Source organism: Etheostoma spectabile, chromosome 2 (genome assembly GCF_008692095.1).
Source record: "Etheostoma spectabile isolate EspeVRDwgs_2016 chromosome 2, UIUC_Espe_1.0, whole genome shotgun sequence".
Taxonomy (NCBI): Eukaryota; Metazoa; Chordata; class Actinopteri; order Perciformes; family Percidae; genus Etheostoma; species Etheostoma spectabile.
Window position 1 is genome coordinate 6,132,208 of NC_045734.1, and position 17,051 is coordinate 6,149,258.

The 17,051-nt window shown below is 41.6% G+C and overlaps 1 protein-coding gene across 1 annotated transcript; it reads right to left on the reverse strand.

Annotated features, from left to right (window-relative positions):
- Positions 1 to 4,405: 4,405 nt before the first annotated feature.
- Positions 4,406 to 13,694, reverse strand: nfil3-5 (nuclear factor, interleukin 3 regulated, member 5). The gene is made up of 2 exons (XM_032525551.1): positions 13,298 to 13,694; positions 4,406 to 8,317 (listed from the first exon to the last, which is right to left on the reverse strand). Exon 2 carries the CDS (start codon positions 7,801 to 7,803, stop codon positions 5,989 to 5,991), a length of 1,815 nt encoding a protein of 604 aa, XP_032381442.1. The 5' UTR covers positions 7,804 to 8,317; positions 13,298 to 13,694; the 3' UTR covers positions 4,406 to 5,988.
- Positions 13,695 to 17,051: the final 3,357 nt, after the last annotated feature.

Below are 17,051 nucleotides of genomic sequence, written 5' to 3' on the forward strand. Positions count from 1 at the left end.
ACACACACACACACACACACACACACACACACACACACATACATGCCAACTCGACGCACACATCAGTGCACAAGTACAAACGTCAGGCCACTTGCGTAGGCCTTTAGGCATAAAAGTAATTAAAGTGACTATATGTAACTTTTACACATATCCCTGAACTGTAATGTTCCATCTGACCTGTAACTGCAAACAACACTAACAGTGAAAAGACCTAGTTAGCTGGTTTTATATCGTTTTTATTAAGGCCTCTGCCCGGGTCTGATTTTTCCTGCGAAGTCACAACGTGATTTACAGCAGGTAGACGGCGCTACAGAAACACGTTCTGAGGGGTCACAGATTTTGGCTGTTAGTGGTAAAAGGTAGCAGGAGATGTCTTCATGCAGGCCTAATTGTATTTCAGTCTTATTTCACAAGTTATTTGCTGTAAGTATTGCTGATACTGGGGCAGACCCATCACAGGAAAGAAGGACATTAAACAAAAACTAAAAGCTAAAAGGGAAAGGGAAAGACAAGCTATCAACAGATGGAGACAATTATGGGATTGTAAATTATTCAAAAACATACCTGTCAGGTATGTAATATGTCTATTTCATTCATAAATTAACTTTACAATGCGTGCTGTGGTTATACATCAGTAGCCGGCATTAAATCACGTCCCCCTTCCATTTAGCGTGGACGCTTTATTCCTTTTAGTCTCTGTTTGTGCTGGCCTACTATTTTCTTTTCCTTTGTCCCCCTGTTCTTGTGTAAAGTGTCCGTGGGTTTCATGAAATGGGAGTATGAGTTATTACTATGTTGGTTGCTGCAACAAACTCTTAATACTTTGGCTGATGACACTGTGACAGTGATACCTGGTTTGTCTCACGATGCAGCCCAAGTACGCTAAATTACCGTACACCGCAACACTTGAAATGCAACAATGCATCTGCAACTTATTGTAAATGAATGATTTTCTGTCTGAGCAAAATATTCCTCGCAACAATATGACCTCTGGGGAACGCTATCTCAGTAATCTACAGTGGGTTACACAAACCCAGCAGGTGTGGTCAAAAACACTACCGCTCTTGCCAGAGTGGCCGCTGGAATCAACACAAACTTAAGGTTACACATAGCACCTTTAACTATTATGTAATAATAATTAATAATTTCGGTCTTTACCAACTCCTGAGGGAAACACTTGGTTGAAGCTGACAAGCTTGTGCTGGGCAGGTAGTGTACAGTGGGTTTACCAGTTCTTTTTGCTGGAAACGAGGTTGATGAGAGCCATGAGAGTAAACCAACTCAAAGTAGCCGCTATAAAACCAAAACAACAAGCTGAAAGATGCTAAAAAGGCTTAGACGAGCTGTTGGGGATTTTAAAGTCGGTGATAATTCTGTCGCTTTATCTAGAGTCCTTTCACATTTCATATCATAGTAATCCATTGTTAGTATTAAAATATTGTAAAGCACAGCTTTAATTTACTACTATAATATGTATATTTATAGGAAATTTATTTCTGCAATTAAACTATAAATGTTCTTGTTATGCATTGCTTTACCTAGTGTAAAGCTCTTGCCTCACACGCAATCTTGGACCATTGATGTCATATTCTATTCATTCAGTCTCTATTTTATTTCAGATTATAGTTTCCATCATTGAGAGGTTTCATGAAATGTCTTTAACACAGACGTGCTCAAATTGTTGGTACCCCTCCACAAAAAAGAAAGAAGAGAATGGACAATTTTCTCTGAAATAACTTGAACACGGACAAAAGTAATTGGCATCCACCATTATTTATTCCATATTAATAGAAATCAGACTTTGCTTTTGTTTTTTATTCACAATATATTGAAATAAGAAAAACAAATGAAAATGGCATGGACAAAAATGATGGGACCGCTAACCTAATATTTGTGTTGCACAACCTTTAGAGGCAATCACTGCAATCAAAAACGTTTTCTGTAGCTCTCAATGAGACTTGTGCACCTGTAACAGGTAGTTTGGCCACCACTCTTCCTGAGCAAACTGCTCCAGCTGTCTCAGGTTTGATGGGTGCCTTCTCCAGACTGCAAGTTTCAGGTCTTCCATAGATGTCGATAGGATTCAAATCAGGACTCATAGAAGGCCACTTCAGAATAGTCCAATGTTTTGTTCCTTCATTCTTGGGTGCTTTTAGCTGTGTGTTTTGGTCATTACCTGTTGGAGGACCCATGACCTTGCGACTGAGACAGAGCTTCTGACACTGGGCAGTACGTTGCTCCAGAATGCTTGATAGTCTTGAGATTCATTGTGCCCTGCACGATTCAAGGCACCCTGTGCCAGGCGCAGCAAAGCAGCCCCAAAAAATAACCGAGCCTCCTCCATGTTTCACGTAGGTATGGTGTTTTTTCTTTGAAAGCTTCATTTTTTCGTCTGTGAACATAGAGATGATGGACTTGCCAAAAAGCTCCAGTTTTGACTCATCTGTCCAAAGGACATTCTCCCAGAAGGATTGTGGCGTCAATATGCATTTTAGCAAATTCCAGTCTGGCTTTTTTATGTTTTTTTTCAAAAGTGGAGGCTCCTGGGTCTTCTCCATGGAGCCCACTTTCGCTCCAAAAGCGACGGATGGTGCGATCAGAAACTGACAGTACCTCACCTTGGAGTTCAGCTGTATCTCTTGGCAGTTATCCTTGGTTCTTTTTCTACCATTCGCACTATCCTTCTGTTCAATCTGGGGTCGATTTCTTGCGGCCACGCCCAGGGAGGTTGGCTACAGTTCCATGGACCTTAAACTTCTTAATAATATTTGCAACTGTTGTCACAGGAAACATCAAGCTGCTGGAGATGGTCTTGTAGCCTTTCCTTTACCATGCTTGTCTATTATTTTTTTGATCTCCTCAGACAACCTCTCCTTGCTTTCTCTGGTCCATGTTCAGTGTGGTGCACACAATGATACCAAACAGCACAGTGACTACTTTTTCTATTAAATAGGTGAATGAATGATTACAAGATTGGAGACATGTGTGATACTAATTAAAGAAAATAATTAGTTTGAAAATCACTATAATAAATATTTATTATCTTTTCCAAGGGGTACCAACAAATGTGTCCAGGCCATTTTAGAATACTTTGTAGATAAGCAAAATTTCATTCTTTTCACAGCTTCTTTACTTATCTATGACATACCAAAGGCATGCAAGTATACATGATAAATAGCTTTTAATTTCATCACTTTCGGAGGAATGAAGCATATTTCAATGAGCTGTAAGGGTACCAACAAATTTGAGACGTGTATGTCATCCTGAATATACCCTTGTGAGCAGACAACTGTTTGTGAAATATGGTTATATTAGTTTTGCCAACAGGTTCCCTCCTGCACTGCTTGTACCACCCAGTCTGAGTGTTCATTTCAGTGAATTAATGCTAGTAGGCGGAAGACGCGGTAAACCAGTGAAGTGTTCTGGTCGGCTCAAAGAGCTGTACTGGCAGACTGGGATGTTGCTGTCTGTGAGCTGTGAATAGCTAGTCGGTCTTCTGCTAGAAAAGTGTGTGTGTGTGTGTGTGTGTGTGTGTGTGTGTGGTGTGTGTGTGTGTGTGTGTGTGTGTGTGTGTGTGTGTGTGTGTGTGTGTGTGTGTGGTGCGCGCTGAGTGGGACAAACCATACACACTGTTCCGCCTCATTGCTTAAACGTTGACCTAAAACCATCACCGTATATTCAGGCCAGGACAGGTCAGTTTATTTGTATAGCACCTATAAACAACAAAGCAGTGAAAAGTTCTTAAAAAACATATACATGATAGGATAATTAAAAAAACATGTGATAGTAATATAAATATAGCCTATATATATATATTGCCTAGGCTGTATGAATAGGGCTGGGTACCAAATTCAATACTTTCTAGGCACCCACCCAATGGCCTCTGTAGTATTGAGTGTTTAAAAATGCCTTGTCATTCAATACCAATAGGAGTAAATCTCATCAGCGACAATGAGCCAATAAGCATGCAGCATGCTTCTCCCCAGATCTAATAACGCTGGTGATTGGCTGTCTAACGTTACATGTTGTAGAAGCATGCAGGAAAACCTATGTTACGCAAGACAGGGCTCTCTTAGTAGGAGCTGAAAATAAATGAAAAGATTTTAAATGTGTAATGTTGTGATTTCTTTTCGTTAAAATTGATTTTATGAAATTGGTATTGGAATAAAGTCAGTCAGAAACTATATTGGTATTTGACATTTTTGAACAATAAAGCCATAAGTATGAATGAATTGCAAGCTATGAATGAATAATACCAGTTTTAGTTAAAAGGCACTTTTTATGTAATGCCAGATGTGACTGTGTGACTGTGTGTGTGCTGGCGTGCGTGCGTGGTGTCTGACCTTGTTTCACCTTCACCATGCAATTCATTAGACCGACACAAAAAGTTCAATAGAGACATACATAAATTTAACAACCTTTTAATGTTTTCTCCATTTTCAATCTTTCCCAATAAAAAAAAAAAGAGTGTTTTGTAACCATTTTGCATACCCACATGAAGTATAGCAATACATAACCACTTCTGGACAAGCCTTATTCAAATTTTTTTTTTTCTTTCATTTTCAGAAAAGCCTTTCGGCAAACAACAACGTTATACGGTAACACAGAGTACAAATGGTAACTGGGGCAAAGGGCAGCATGGGTAAATACACAGCACAACCAGGAAGAGCATAGAGCAAAATGACACAACAAGATGACAGAAGTATGCACATAATAATAATAATAATAGCCAAAAATAATAACCAACTATAATAGAAAATAACAATATTAATAAAATAATAATAAAATAAAGACAGTAGTATACAAGAGATAGAGACAACTTTACATTTATACATAGTGGCCAAAGGCAGGCACCAGGGAGTGAAACTCGTACAGACTGATGATCTACTGCAGCTAAAACAACTCAGTGCGGAGGTGAGTGGGATTGTTAAGACATTGGCCAAAGTGGGGACGAGGGACAACACAATAAAGAGGCACCTTATGAAGAGAGAGCAGCTTTGCTTGTTTGCGATTGGAAAGCCATTTCATTTATTAGACAAGTAATATTGGTCTGGAATCGTAGATGTATTGATTGATTTCCGGCTGGCAGGCGAGGCTTGCCTTGTGCTTGTCAGGTTTTGCAAACGGCAATGTGTGACTGCATAGCCTTGACTGATATGCGGATAACTGGCCTAGACTGTTTTGACAGCTTTGAGTGTCAAAGAGCTCAGATCCCCTGAATGAGACCCCCGATCTGATCCATAAAGCTGGAAAAAGTGTACCTTTCTTTTTTAACTAAGTTGTGGCCCATTCTTTTAGTTCAAAGATAATCTTTGAGGCATTTTCTAGACAAAGAGCGACTGTACAAAGTATAACAACGAGAGGAAAACGATCACTTTTAAGTCTACAACTTCCGCAACCCACTGCTTTATTTTTTTTTGTTTTCACCACATTTTTCTTCTTAAAATATATATTCCATATATGCAAATTCATATGTCACAGTAATATACAATCTAAGTGCTTCCGAAGTAAAGGGGACTTGTGTGTACAGATGGTAAGAGAGTGGATGAGCAAATGGTACATGTGTGTTCAGAGGGAGGAAGAATGTAACTCTTGATGCCAAAAAGGGAGACACTAAAGGAAGGATGTGTTTTCTTTGGTCAAAGGAATGTTACCATAATGCCACAATAAAAATGCTGGCCAGCCACCAAGGCAGTTTACAATAATGAATAATTGAATAATGTTTCAGCTCTGGAGAGTTTCATTCTGTCCTCTTCCTCATTAAGTGATCTATCATTTTAATTGGAGGGATAGATGGGAGGTAGGAGAGAGCAAAGGTAAGAGGATCAGGAGACACAGTGAAACTTGGTGAAATCACATCCTAACTGCACCTCACACAGATCACCGGCTTCTTCTGTCTTGTAAGGTGGCGATGTAAGATTAATAGTTGTGTTGTCTGTAAATGTCTGTCTGCTGAAGACGTCAGAGAGGTGACAGGAAAGTTTGTCTCTAATCTCGCCTCTTATTGTACCCACTCCAGCTGCTGCTGGATCCCTTTTTCACTTCCTCCTCTTTAGCGTCCGCACTCTCATTCAGAGTATTGACCTCTTGCGCATACTCAGTCTCATTCTCAACCTCTGTGCTCTCCCTGTTGGCTTGGGTGCTGTTAGGATTGCTTGGTAGAGCTAAGTACGGGTGCTGAGGCAGAGTGGGAGAGGGGGACATGGAGATGTTGACTGTTCCCTCCATCTGCCCTCCTGCTGCCCCATTGGACAAAGCTCTGTACTTGAGGCGGAGCTTGTGGGGCAGGGCAGTGGCTTTGACCTCGGCTTGGAACTCGCCATTTGAGCCGGCAGCTCCCACCGCCTTCTGGTGGTAGCTGCTAATGTCTGAGGAGGACGAGGAGGGGGACTCGTCGTCGGTGGAGCCCTCCTTGTCCGAGCTACGGGGCTCCCCATCACTGGATGAGGTGTCTTTAGCAGAGGAGTTCTCCTGGTACAAATTTGCAGCTGCGGGGCCTCCTTCATAGGTGAGCACCGGAGGCTCTTCGTCCAGTGTGTTGAGGTAGCCGTTGTGCTGTGGGAAGGAGGACTTGCCCTCCTCAGTGTTGTGGATCAGATTAGGGGCGAAAGGGTTCTGGGGACTGCTCTCCTGACCCTGGTAGCTGCAGTGTCCATGATGGCTCTCACGCTGTTGTTGGGCATTGAGATTGTACCTTTGCTGCAGCTCCTCTGTTGACTCAGCATAACCATTAGTGTATTCATACTGAGGCGAGTCCATTGTCTTTGTCCTCTCTAGTTTCTCAGAAACCTCTGTAATGGTCACTGAGCCGTCAGGAAACTTGCTGCCATGCTGTAGTAGTCTGTTCTGCTGGGACTGCTGGTCCTCCGGCCTCTGCGTCTCCATGGGGTAACAGCCGCTGCTGGAGCGGTACAAGATGACGCTCCTCTGTGCAGATGTGGCCTGGGGAGCGGGACTGGAGGCCTCCATGTGGCGCTGCTGCTGCTGTTGGTGGTGCTGGTAGTCCATGGCACTTTCAGCCAATGGGGTGTTCTGCTGGTGAGGAGAAACTACAGCAGCGTGGTTGCCATGGTAAGTTCCACTTGGCATACCATTGGGCATCCTGTTGCTTTCCAGTCCGGCCATCTCCATACTTGAGGGCTCGGTCTTTATTTTGTAACCCATGGGTTCTGGGCTGTCTCTGGAGGAGCCATCAGACATGTCAGAGAAGGAGCCCCGGGGAGAGTACTGGTGGAGCAGGTTGTGGCGCTCGCCACGGCTCGACTGTTCAGTTTCAGATGAGTCCGAATTCAGCATCACCTGGGATGCACTGGAGTAGCCGCTGCTTGAGAGGTAGGCGTTACCATTTGAGGTGCCATTGCTGCTCCCATTACTACTGTTGACACCAGCAACGCTGTTGGAGATCTGCTGGCTTTTCTCCATGTAGGAGGCTGTGCTGATGAGGCCAAAGCGCAACTTAAGCTGAAGAAGCTCCGTTTTTACACGAACGTTCTCCTCATTCAGGGCCATGACCCGGTTCTCTAGCACCATGTCATTGAGGCGACGCTTTTCCCTTGAGCGCTTGGCTGCTTCATTGTTCTTTCTCCGTTTTTCCCAATAGGAAGCATCTTTCTTTTCATCAGAGATAAACTCTCGCTTGCGACGGCAGCTCGCGCTAGCCTTGGAACCTTTAGACTGGCGGCTGATCCGTTCTCCACTTCCAGGAGTAGGGGATGGGATGCTGCCGCTGTAGGAGGAAAATGTGTCGACCTCCATGGCATTTTTGTTGCTGGTGTTCGAAAGGTGTAGACTTAGACTTTCCATTTTGTTCCAGCTGGGGGCCAGAGTGTAACTCTAGCAAAGGGCAAAGGGGAGAAGGGAAAAATGTAAAACTATATGAGCCTTCTGCTTTGTTATTAAGCAGATCCAAAGTCGCAGGATCGGCAAAAACTTCTTGATGAGGTATTTGTGCTCCTGGAAGGGGTAGCCTCATTGATTTCTGTTTCTTATTTTTCACGATCAAAACGTTCAAGTGTCCATATTAGCCAAGAAGATTAGAAAAAGGTGGAACTCCCCAAAAACCTCAGACATTGAACTAGTCTTCTGAACCTAAAAAAATAAACAATTGTGTATTTTTTTCAGTAAAAAGTCCTCCAGCTGTCTTGTTGGAGGAAATTTTGAGTTTATCAGCTTCTTTCACAATCTTCAGCAGAGTTTTGATGCCTGTTAGGCTGCTGCACTACTTCTTTTAGTGCCTTAGATAGGGTGTAGGTCAGTCCGTCTACTCTGTGGGCTCCCTGAGGATCCAGCTTCAGTGCTGCTGTTTGCTGACAACTAACTGGGAGAGAGAAAGAGAGAAGGAGGGGGAGAAAGAGAGAGCGTTAGATTAGCTGTAAAACCACTGCAGTTCATTGTAACATATATTTATGTTTCAGACAAGGTAAAATCAGACTTATCAAAGCTTTAATATGGGTCCCTTGAGTATAACCTCTAAGGTTACGCAGTCTGTTTATCACAAACAACCTGTGCCACAATTCTATGACATAATCCCCAATGTTCTGCAATGTTTGTCTTTCTTGTCTTTGTCTCCTTGACTTCACAGAGAAAAGAATGGTGGCTGCAGAGTCTCAGTAGCAGCACACACACATGAGTATTTGGGGCTGTAGCTGGGATTAAACCTACAGTATGTGCGGCTGCTGCTGCTGCTACTGCAGAGCTCTTGTGTAAGACAGGGTGCTGTCATAGTCACATAACAGGACTGAGCGAGGCTGACCTGGTGCCAGACAAAAGGGCTGAGGGAGGTGGGGAATAATACAGGGTATGATGCATCATCATACTATATATTACTGTAATTATAATATGGTATATGATGAAACAAATCATATGCAATTATAATTTCTGCTTTTACATTTCATTTTCTAAAATGCCCCATGAGGTACCAGATTTAAAGTACTGCTTTAACCCCATTTAAGAAGTGGCTGAAATGGGGTTTATGGAAGTGGAAACCCATCTGTGTTGGGCTGTATCTGTCTAAGAGATCTCCCTCACAGCGGCAATTTCTCAGTTTGACTAGTAGCCGTCACACTGTCTGAAATTACACAACACCACAAGCTGCTGAACATCCTTATGCAGTGTCAACATTGTAACTCAACAGGAAGCCTTGCCCACTCAACATGCGTTAACAATGCTGGATGCAGCCCGGACGGATGCTGACGGCGGTCCAGCTTTAAGCACTATCTAGATCTGCACTTGTTTTCAGCCGGAGGTCCTCTGGTTCTCTCCCTGTACAGAATTACACAGTTGATATGCAGTAATTAATAACACGCCACTACACTACCAAAACATCTTTTTATGACACACACACACACACACAGAGGTGACGTAATAATCTAGGTCACTGTGCCTGTGGGTAACAATGACCCCTCTGGTGTTGATTTTCATTTGCAAAACTGGAATTAAACACAGCATAAATATGAACTTTTATCATCAAATGCATGTATTTATTCACCCCATCTTTCACATGATTCCAGTTTTTTTCAGAGCACCCACTTATGGGGAACTGGAATCCGGGGAGCATACAAAACAGTTTGATGGACAGTTGTCTACAGGAATTTACCACAGTTTCCTAATTGTACTTTTAAATACTAAAATCAAAAGAGAAGCACCAGTACTATAATGTATTTGCTTTAAAGCAGAACGTTTTCTGCATCTTTTTCACCCAGTGCCTCAAAAACCACTAAGTAAAAAATGTTGTAATTTAATGTAATATACATCAGTGTCTTACAACAGATAGTGTTACAGCTGCTATGGTTGTTAAGGAAACAACAAGCAGCTCCTAATACCTATGTATGCTCCCACATTTATCTTATGTTTTCTCTATCATGGCGTATGAGACCAGGCATGGCGCCAGCAGAGAAAGCAGACCTGAACCAGTCTCCAGACTGGTAACAACATTTCTCTGCTTCCCCCAGAGTCAATGACCCTGTTACGTAATCTCACATTCAAAAAACCCACACTGAGACCTTGAAACAGCTTGACTACTGCTCCAAATAATTAGCCGTATATTTGCCCATGTCTGTTCTTTTGTAACTCAGGGACTAAGCCTAGATGTGCTTCTCGCTATACTTGAAATTGAATCTTCCCATCAGTGCCAAAACAAGGATTTTACCGTCTCGTTTGTCTCCTTATCTCCAAGAACAGTAGTAAAGCTACAATAACCTGAAAAGGATTTGGACACAACCACCAACAGATGTGGAAAAATGTAGGATCAGCCCTTCCTTCTCTCCCAAACCCTGGATCATTTTAATAAAGACTTGCAGGGTAGGAGGGCGGGAAACAAAGGCGGGCATACATACTCTCTGTGCTGTCCCACTGACCTAGAAACAACGCTAAGCAGTAAACACTCCTTCTGTCTTTGACTGTGCGCCACTAAATAGGTCAGTATGACTTCAAGGAAGGGAGGCCAGGAGAGGGGAAAACAGTATTAGCATGTACTCTAAAAATAGAGCGACAGAAAAAGGAGAGAGACAGCGTGGTGCAGAATAGAGATGGGGTGACAGGCGCAGTTCAGTTGGTTGAAATGAGAGGAATTTTACACAGAATCTGCAGCAGGACGGATAAAGAAACAGAGTTGAATACGTCATCTGCCTAAAAACCTGGTAATCATAGCCCCAGTGATTTTGATGCAACATTAATTCCTGTTTGATCTGGAAAACCCTACGACTCCGTATGCAGCACTGAACAATGTGCACCAATAGCAGATGAATAACGATAGTAAGAGACAGAGTGATGGCACTGACGTCAGAGCACACACCCATCTCTGCAGCCAAATTCACATGTAACAGGCTCTCTCTCTCTCCCTCTCAGGACTGCATGGGGAGGGGCTGCTGTTGTTGCTCGTAACGTACGTGCTCTGAATAACTCTTGTTGCGAAGTAAAGCTTGTGTAACACATGCCTATTACATCGCAGAAGAAGCTACAGGTTTGCTGGCTGTGAATGCCCTCTACAATCCCCTTTCACTGTACTCTGCCCTGCCAAGACTTAAGATGGAAAACAAAGAGATACTGGGCATGGTATGACTACATTGTGTAATTGACTCCTTGTGCAGAGGCTAATTCCCCATTGGAAAAAATAATGATTCACTCCAACTACTGTAATCAGTTTCTTTTCCGTGTTTTTGGCTGTGGAAAACACAGGCCTGAAGTAGTTCCCAGGCACTTTCCGCTTGGGGAGGAATGCTTCACCTCTGACCTCCTCTGAGGCAAGTGTGAGTCAAGCGCATGGCTCTTCCCCTCCTCCATCTTTTAAGTGATCCAATACCACACATGTGGAGGGGCCCCAGGTAGGAGCGTCCATTTTGCCACACAGCTTTGTGTCAAGAACCAAAACTAGCAGACAGAAATCCAGACATTCCAGGTCAGTCCTGAGTGCCATTTCACACAGAATACCAGACCTTTCAATAAATAAAGAAAAAAATAAAGAAGGTTCCACATTTCGCTTAGAGAGAATTAAATATTTGTTTCTAGATAAATAAGTATGACTTTATTATGAAATTACCAAATTTGTATATGCTTACACATTTGCATAATATTCTGCTGGGAAAAAAAGCTTATTTGGTCAATTAGTCACCACAGTAACGTGTGACCTTTATTTCTTTAAGTTAAATCTTTTTTTAAAAAACACTAATTGATTATTAGACAGTAAAGTAGGGAACTGGGACAAGTAGCTCTAGTCACTACAGTCCACAGCTTGCCATGTCTCCTCACCCAAATACAGGTCTGACCTATATTCCCAAAGCTGGCTGGGTTGGAGCAATGCAGACAGCTCTGAAACCAGACCAGCTGGCAGCGGGCGCAATAAGAGCTCACCAGAACTCTGGCTTCGCCAGACAGGGGTTTCCATCCATTGCATCACATCCTGGAAGCTCACTTCTTACAACAAAGTCACGCAAAGACCTCACTCCCATCTTGGGACATGAGTTTTGTACCAAACAAAAGAGACTATTACTTGGTTTTAACCTTCTGCTTTTTATTACGTTCCAAGTTTCCTCTGAGAGGAAAAAGACTGAGAAAGTTAAAAATAGCCCATCGAGCAGCTGTGTTACGTCACTGATGAAATCATTTCTAAAACACCTATCTGTTTTAGAAATAAAGAGATGGTGTTAATCTGGGTATGAATGATGGGGAGAGAGAGCAGGGTGTGAACGGGAATCAATTACAGGCTTTTCTTTCCCGGGAGGGAGCTGTTTATTGCTTCTCCCTGCTGTGTGCTGGTTATGTCATACCCTCCAACTCCCTCAAAGCAAAGCTCTAGCAAAGCTCATGAGCAGAAAAAAAGTGACTCACTTTGAATGAAAATCAGACATTTTGTTTTCTCCTTTGAACTTGAACATCTATTCATATGTTAGTAGGCTAATGTAACCTAGAAACAGAAGCAAAGGCCCTGCACACTTAGAGAACAGGAAGTTTTATACAAACATAAGCATGAAAGAAAAAAAATGTTCTTTTATTAATAGATTGCATACACGTTTTCTGTTTTCTGTAGTATATCTTTAATACTACCATATTTGTTTTATATAGCCTAATATTAACACAGGCAATCTATTCTAAAAACATTAGACCTCTATAGTGTTTTTTTTTTGTTTTTTTCAACTACATTAATTAAAAATGTGACATTAGCCCTACCATACCCTTTATTTAAATTATTATCCTAAAGGAAGCCATGTTTTTATCCGGTCTAATCAGCTGGACAGCCCAAATGAGAATTAATATCTAAGTAACTAAAGTGATATGGTGACCTTTATGAACGACTATAGCCTAGCCTACATACAAACAGCAGCATACCACGTGCAGGAGCTAATATAGTACCCTGTGTGTCTGCATTGAGCAGACAACACAGACCGAGCCCAGCAGCTGCCCCCATTCCCTGGAATACATCCACCATGCGGGGAATAACCTCATTTTGACATTGAGCGTGTAACGTTGGATAACAACCAACCACGTTTTCTCAGTCCTGTATGTTTCATTGTCAATAACAAAGCGAGGAAAACGCAACAAAACCGAGAAAAAAAAGTAGCACATTAGCCTCGCCAGTGCCGTGTTTAACGTGACAAAAGCAGCAGCAGCAGCTCAAACGTTTCAAAGTCACGGACGCGCGGCACAGCCGAGAGTCGCCATGTGAACAATAACCGGCCATACGCATCATGTCTTCATATCAACACACCGCTAGAAAAACCTATATGAAACCACACCGAAAAGGAACAAATAGAGATACACATAGACAAAGACAAAAGCCGAAAAGCAGCAAGTCATAACATACCTTTTCATGTCCTGGAGGAGAGGGGAAAAAAAGATTCAGGCTTTCCCCGACACAAAGCTGTCTCGCTCCCGTTTCCTCCTTTCCTTGTGTCTTTAGAAGAAACCTCCCCGGAAAAAAAAAAAACCCGAAAAGTTTTCTTCTCTATCTGCTTTCGGTGCTCGGGACAGTTGTGGTTGAGTCAGTGGGTCGGGTGGATGCTGTTTCTCTGTGTCTTGGCTCGGTCTGCCTGTCTGTTGTGTGCTGCCGCACACTTTGCTCCAGTTTCTCTGGCTCCCTTTCTAGAAATATGTGTTAGTAGGTCAGCGGTTGCATAACAGCTCTTCGGCTGCTTCGTCACGTTTTTGTCCTCTATCTCTCTCTCTCTCGCGCGAGAGTCTCTCTCTCTCTCTGTCTCTGTCTGTCTGTCTGTCTCTCTCTCTCTCTCTCTGTTTCTCTCCGTGCAGTTACTTCCTCTATTTTTTCCCCTCTTCTCCAACCCTACATGTCTATCTCCATATCTCCTCCACGATGTAACACCGCCGAGAGTGGTTAAGTTAAGGGCATGAATGCGTTTACACGGACACCCAGAGGTCCAATAATAGCATGTTACAACATGTCCTCCAACTGTGCAAGTGTACAGTCACTGTTACGCCATCTCTCATTAGACATTATATATATATATATATATATATATATATATATATATATATATATATATATATATATATATATATATATATATATATATGTTCTCCTGATACTTTATCACTTTATTACTTTAGTTAATGAAGCAGAGATAAACTTGTATTCAGAATACTTCTTCCACTACAACTTTTGACTTAATTTCAACATGTGAAAGATGTTGAAAGACTTGTTATAAATACTGTATAAAATATGTGATGCCTTTGTTTTGATACTGCCACTGTAGAAATGCAGCACTGATTTAAGTCTGTTGGCTTAAAATTACATCATAATTCAAGTAATTTTTTGTATAAAGGTCATTAGCATGGTTTTTGACTTCTGGCTAAGTTACACAAGAGAAGGACAGGATGTAGGTCATGGGACGAGACACATGGCCTAGTTATAGTTCTCAGTCCTTACCAACCCACATATTAAACTGTAGATTATAAAGAATTTTGAATATTCTTAGGAAATCTCGTTTACTTTTGACACTCACTGTCCTTTCCTATTTTGTTGATTCTATTTTAGGTCTGTCATACACACATATAGGGGAGAAATGCATCCCCATAGCTGTAGACCACTAGTGTCTATCTGTTTCTATCAGAACATGTTAACAGAGTAGTTTTTGCATTGAAAAATAAAGTTTAACCATCCTTAAGATCTTTATTGTGGTATTCTTTTTAAAAACATTGACTACGATCTGTTTTTTTTGTGGTATTCATAACATAAATTCCACATTTATCCAGTTATCATTTTGTCATGCTCTGTAATAATATTTTAGTAAGTATCTTCTAAATACTAATAGTATAACACAGAGAATTGTACCCTCTTTTCTGTAAGAAAACAAAATATTATGCCATTATGTTTTTTTTTAGCATTATCCCTTCCATCTTTCCATCATGTTGTTTATCTTTACTGGAAATGGACGTGTATTATCTGCTTATGAGCTCTTCTATTATCCCATAGAATCCATTGTCCTTATTACTAGTATATTTCATGAGCAGTTACGTCAGCCCTGGTTGGTATCAGACACACATCCACTTCCAACCCACTCTCTCACTTACATCCCTTCCCCCTGCTTTGTCTCTAATCACACACATGCACCCATTCACTGCACACACACACACACACACACACACACTAACACACACACACACACAACCACCACCGCCACCACCATTAGACCATGTTGTTGTAAACGGTGGCCTTGAACTTGTCTAGCTCCTTCCCCCACCAGTCCTCTGTTATAACCACCAACCCCCAACACACTCCACCATCTCTTCAGCTGCCTCTGCATGAAGGCATTCCCTTGGCAACTGTGGTGTGGTGGTGCCTGCCTAGCAACCAGAAGGCTCTTACTCCTTCATGGCTCGTGGCATGGGGGTTTGCAGACTGGGCTGGATAAAGATTGATTGCAGACAAAAGATCTCATTTGTGTCTCTTGCTGTTGTTGTTATCATCCGGGCCGAAGCCTAAAGGAGGTGTCTCTGTGTTACCTGTTCAACCTCACATGTCATTACTAAAATGAATCTGTTATGGTCAAATACTGTAAATGTCATTTTAAAAGCTCCAGTCTTGCTCTTGCATTGTGCTTTTTGAATAAAGATGGGTCATTTGAAGGAGGGAGTGCTGCACTTCCAACACAAAATGACACATTTGCTTATTCTGCATGTGCAGCATGTGGCACTACAGCAAGCACAATGGAGGAGACGACCTGTAGTAACACTGGATGAATGAATGAATGAATGAATGAGAGTGTATGAGCCATGCGAATAAAGACAATTGGCGCCATCTAGTGTTGATAAGAAATTAATGAAACTAAAAATGGAAATATTCCAAAACGTGTGACTGTAATCAAGAATAAAGGCATTCGGTCAAGTTCATCATCTTTTCAGACCAACATTAATAGTATTGCGGCTTTCTGGCCCCCAACCAATACCAGAGTATATTTCACAGCAGCTCTTCAGATGTCTGTGTGCAGATTTTTACTCCTTGAATACTTTAATGTATTCTGAACCTGTATCCTTCACTCACATATGGACCAATCAGTTTCCACTGCAGCTGCTTCAATGCTAAAAATAGCTTTCATACTGCTGACGTGATAGATGACTCATGCAGGCTTACTCCTCTCCCTGCATCCGTACACCACTCCCCTCTCCCTGACACTGTCCAACACCCCGCTGCCCTTACATTTCAGCAGTGGTAGTGAGGGTGGTCTGACACCACAGTGATTTTTCCAGTCTTAAAGCATTTATTAAAGGAAGTAAAGGTCTTACATGACATTTAAATTGTATCAGTTCAGCAAAAAATTTAATTTGTGACAAATTGCACGCTTCCGCAGTGCACCTCTCCACTCCAGTGCCACACCTACCATAGCTCTCTCTGCCCTATCTGGGTTAGCTTTTTTTTTTTTACCACAGCCTCTCCTGGCTTGATTATAATGCAAAGTGCAGTTTTAAAAGGCTTAACACTCTCTTACATAATGCATGTTTAGGGGTCTATCTCTTAAAATATTTGTGGCCTTTAGAACAAATACAAAACAGTAATGTGATTGTATTACTATAACTGTCACTCATTTTATTTGATGATTTATAAATAATTATTACTGCAAATACAGAGATATTACAATCAAAGACAGTGTACGCCTTGCTATTACAGTGAAATTGAATGCAGTTTCACCAGTTTTTTTTATAAAATACATTTATTTCCAAGTACAGTTCACTTCATTTATAATTCTGAACAACAATGAAATATACAGTTGTATGTACCTTGCAGTCATGAGATAAATCAGATACAATTTATCACAAAACGATTTATCACAAAAACAACTACAGTCCCCAAAATTCCTAAAATTATAACCGTGTGATTTGTGTTGTATCTAACATGGTTATGTGCAGTGTTGCTGACAGACCTGTTCAGTCAAGTAATCAGAAATGAACAGCGTCCTCCACATCTTATGAAATCAACATTAGAGTTTTGCATTCATTCTCATTCATTGCATTCAATAGACATAATTTGGTTAGTCTGGCTTTTAATACGTAGCAGTGGTGTGACAATTTCCTTCTTCTGTTTCTTTGTAACCTTTTCTGATTTT

Excerpts from the sequence above, each read along its gene's own strand:
- nfil3-5 (XM_032525551.1), bottom strand. The coding sequence starts at position 7,803 with ATGGAAAGTCTAAGTCTACACCTTTCGAACACCAGCAACAAAAATGCC.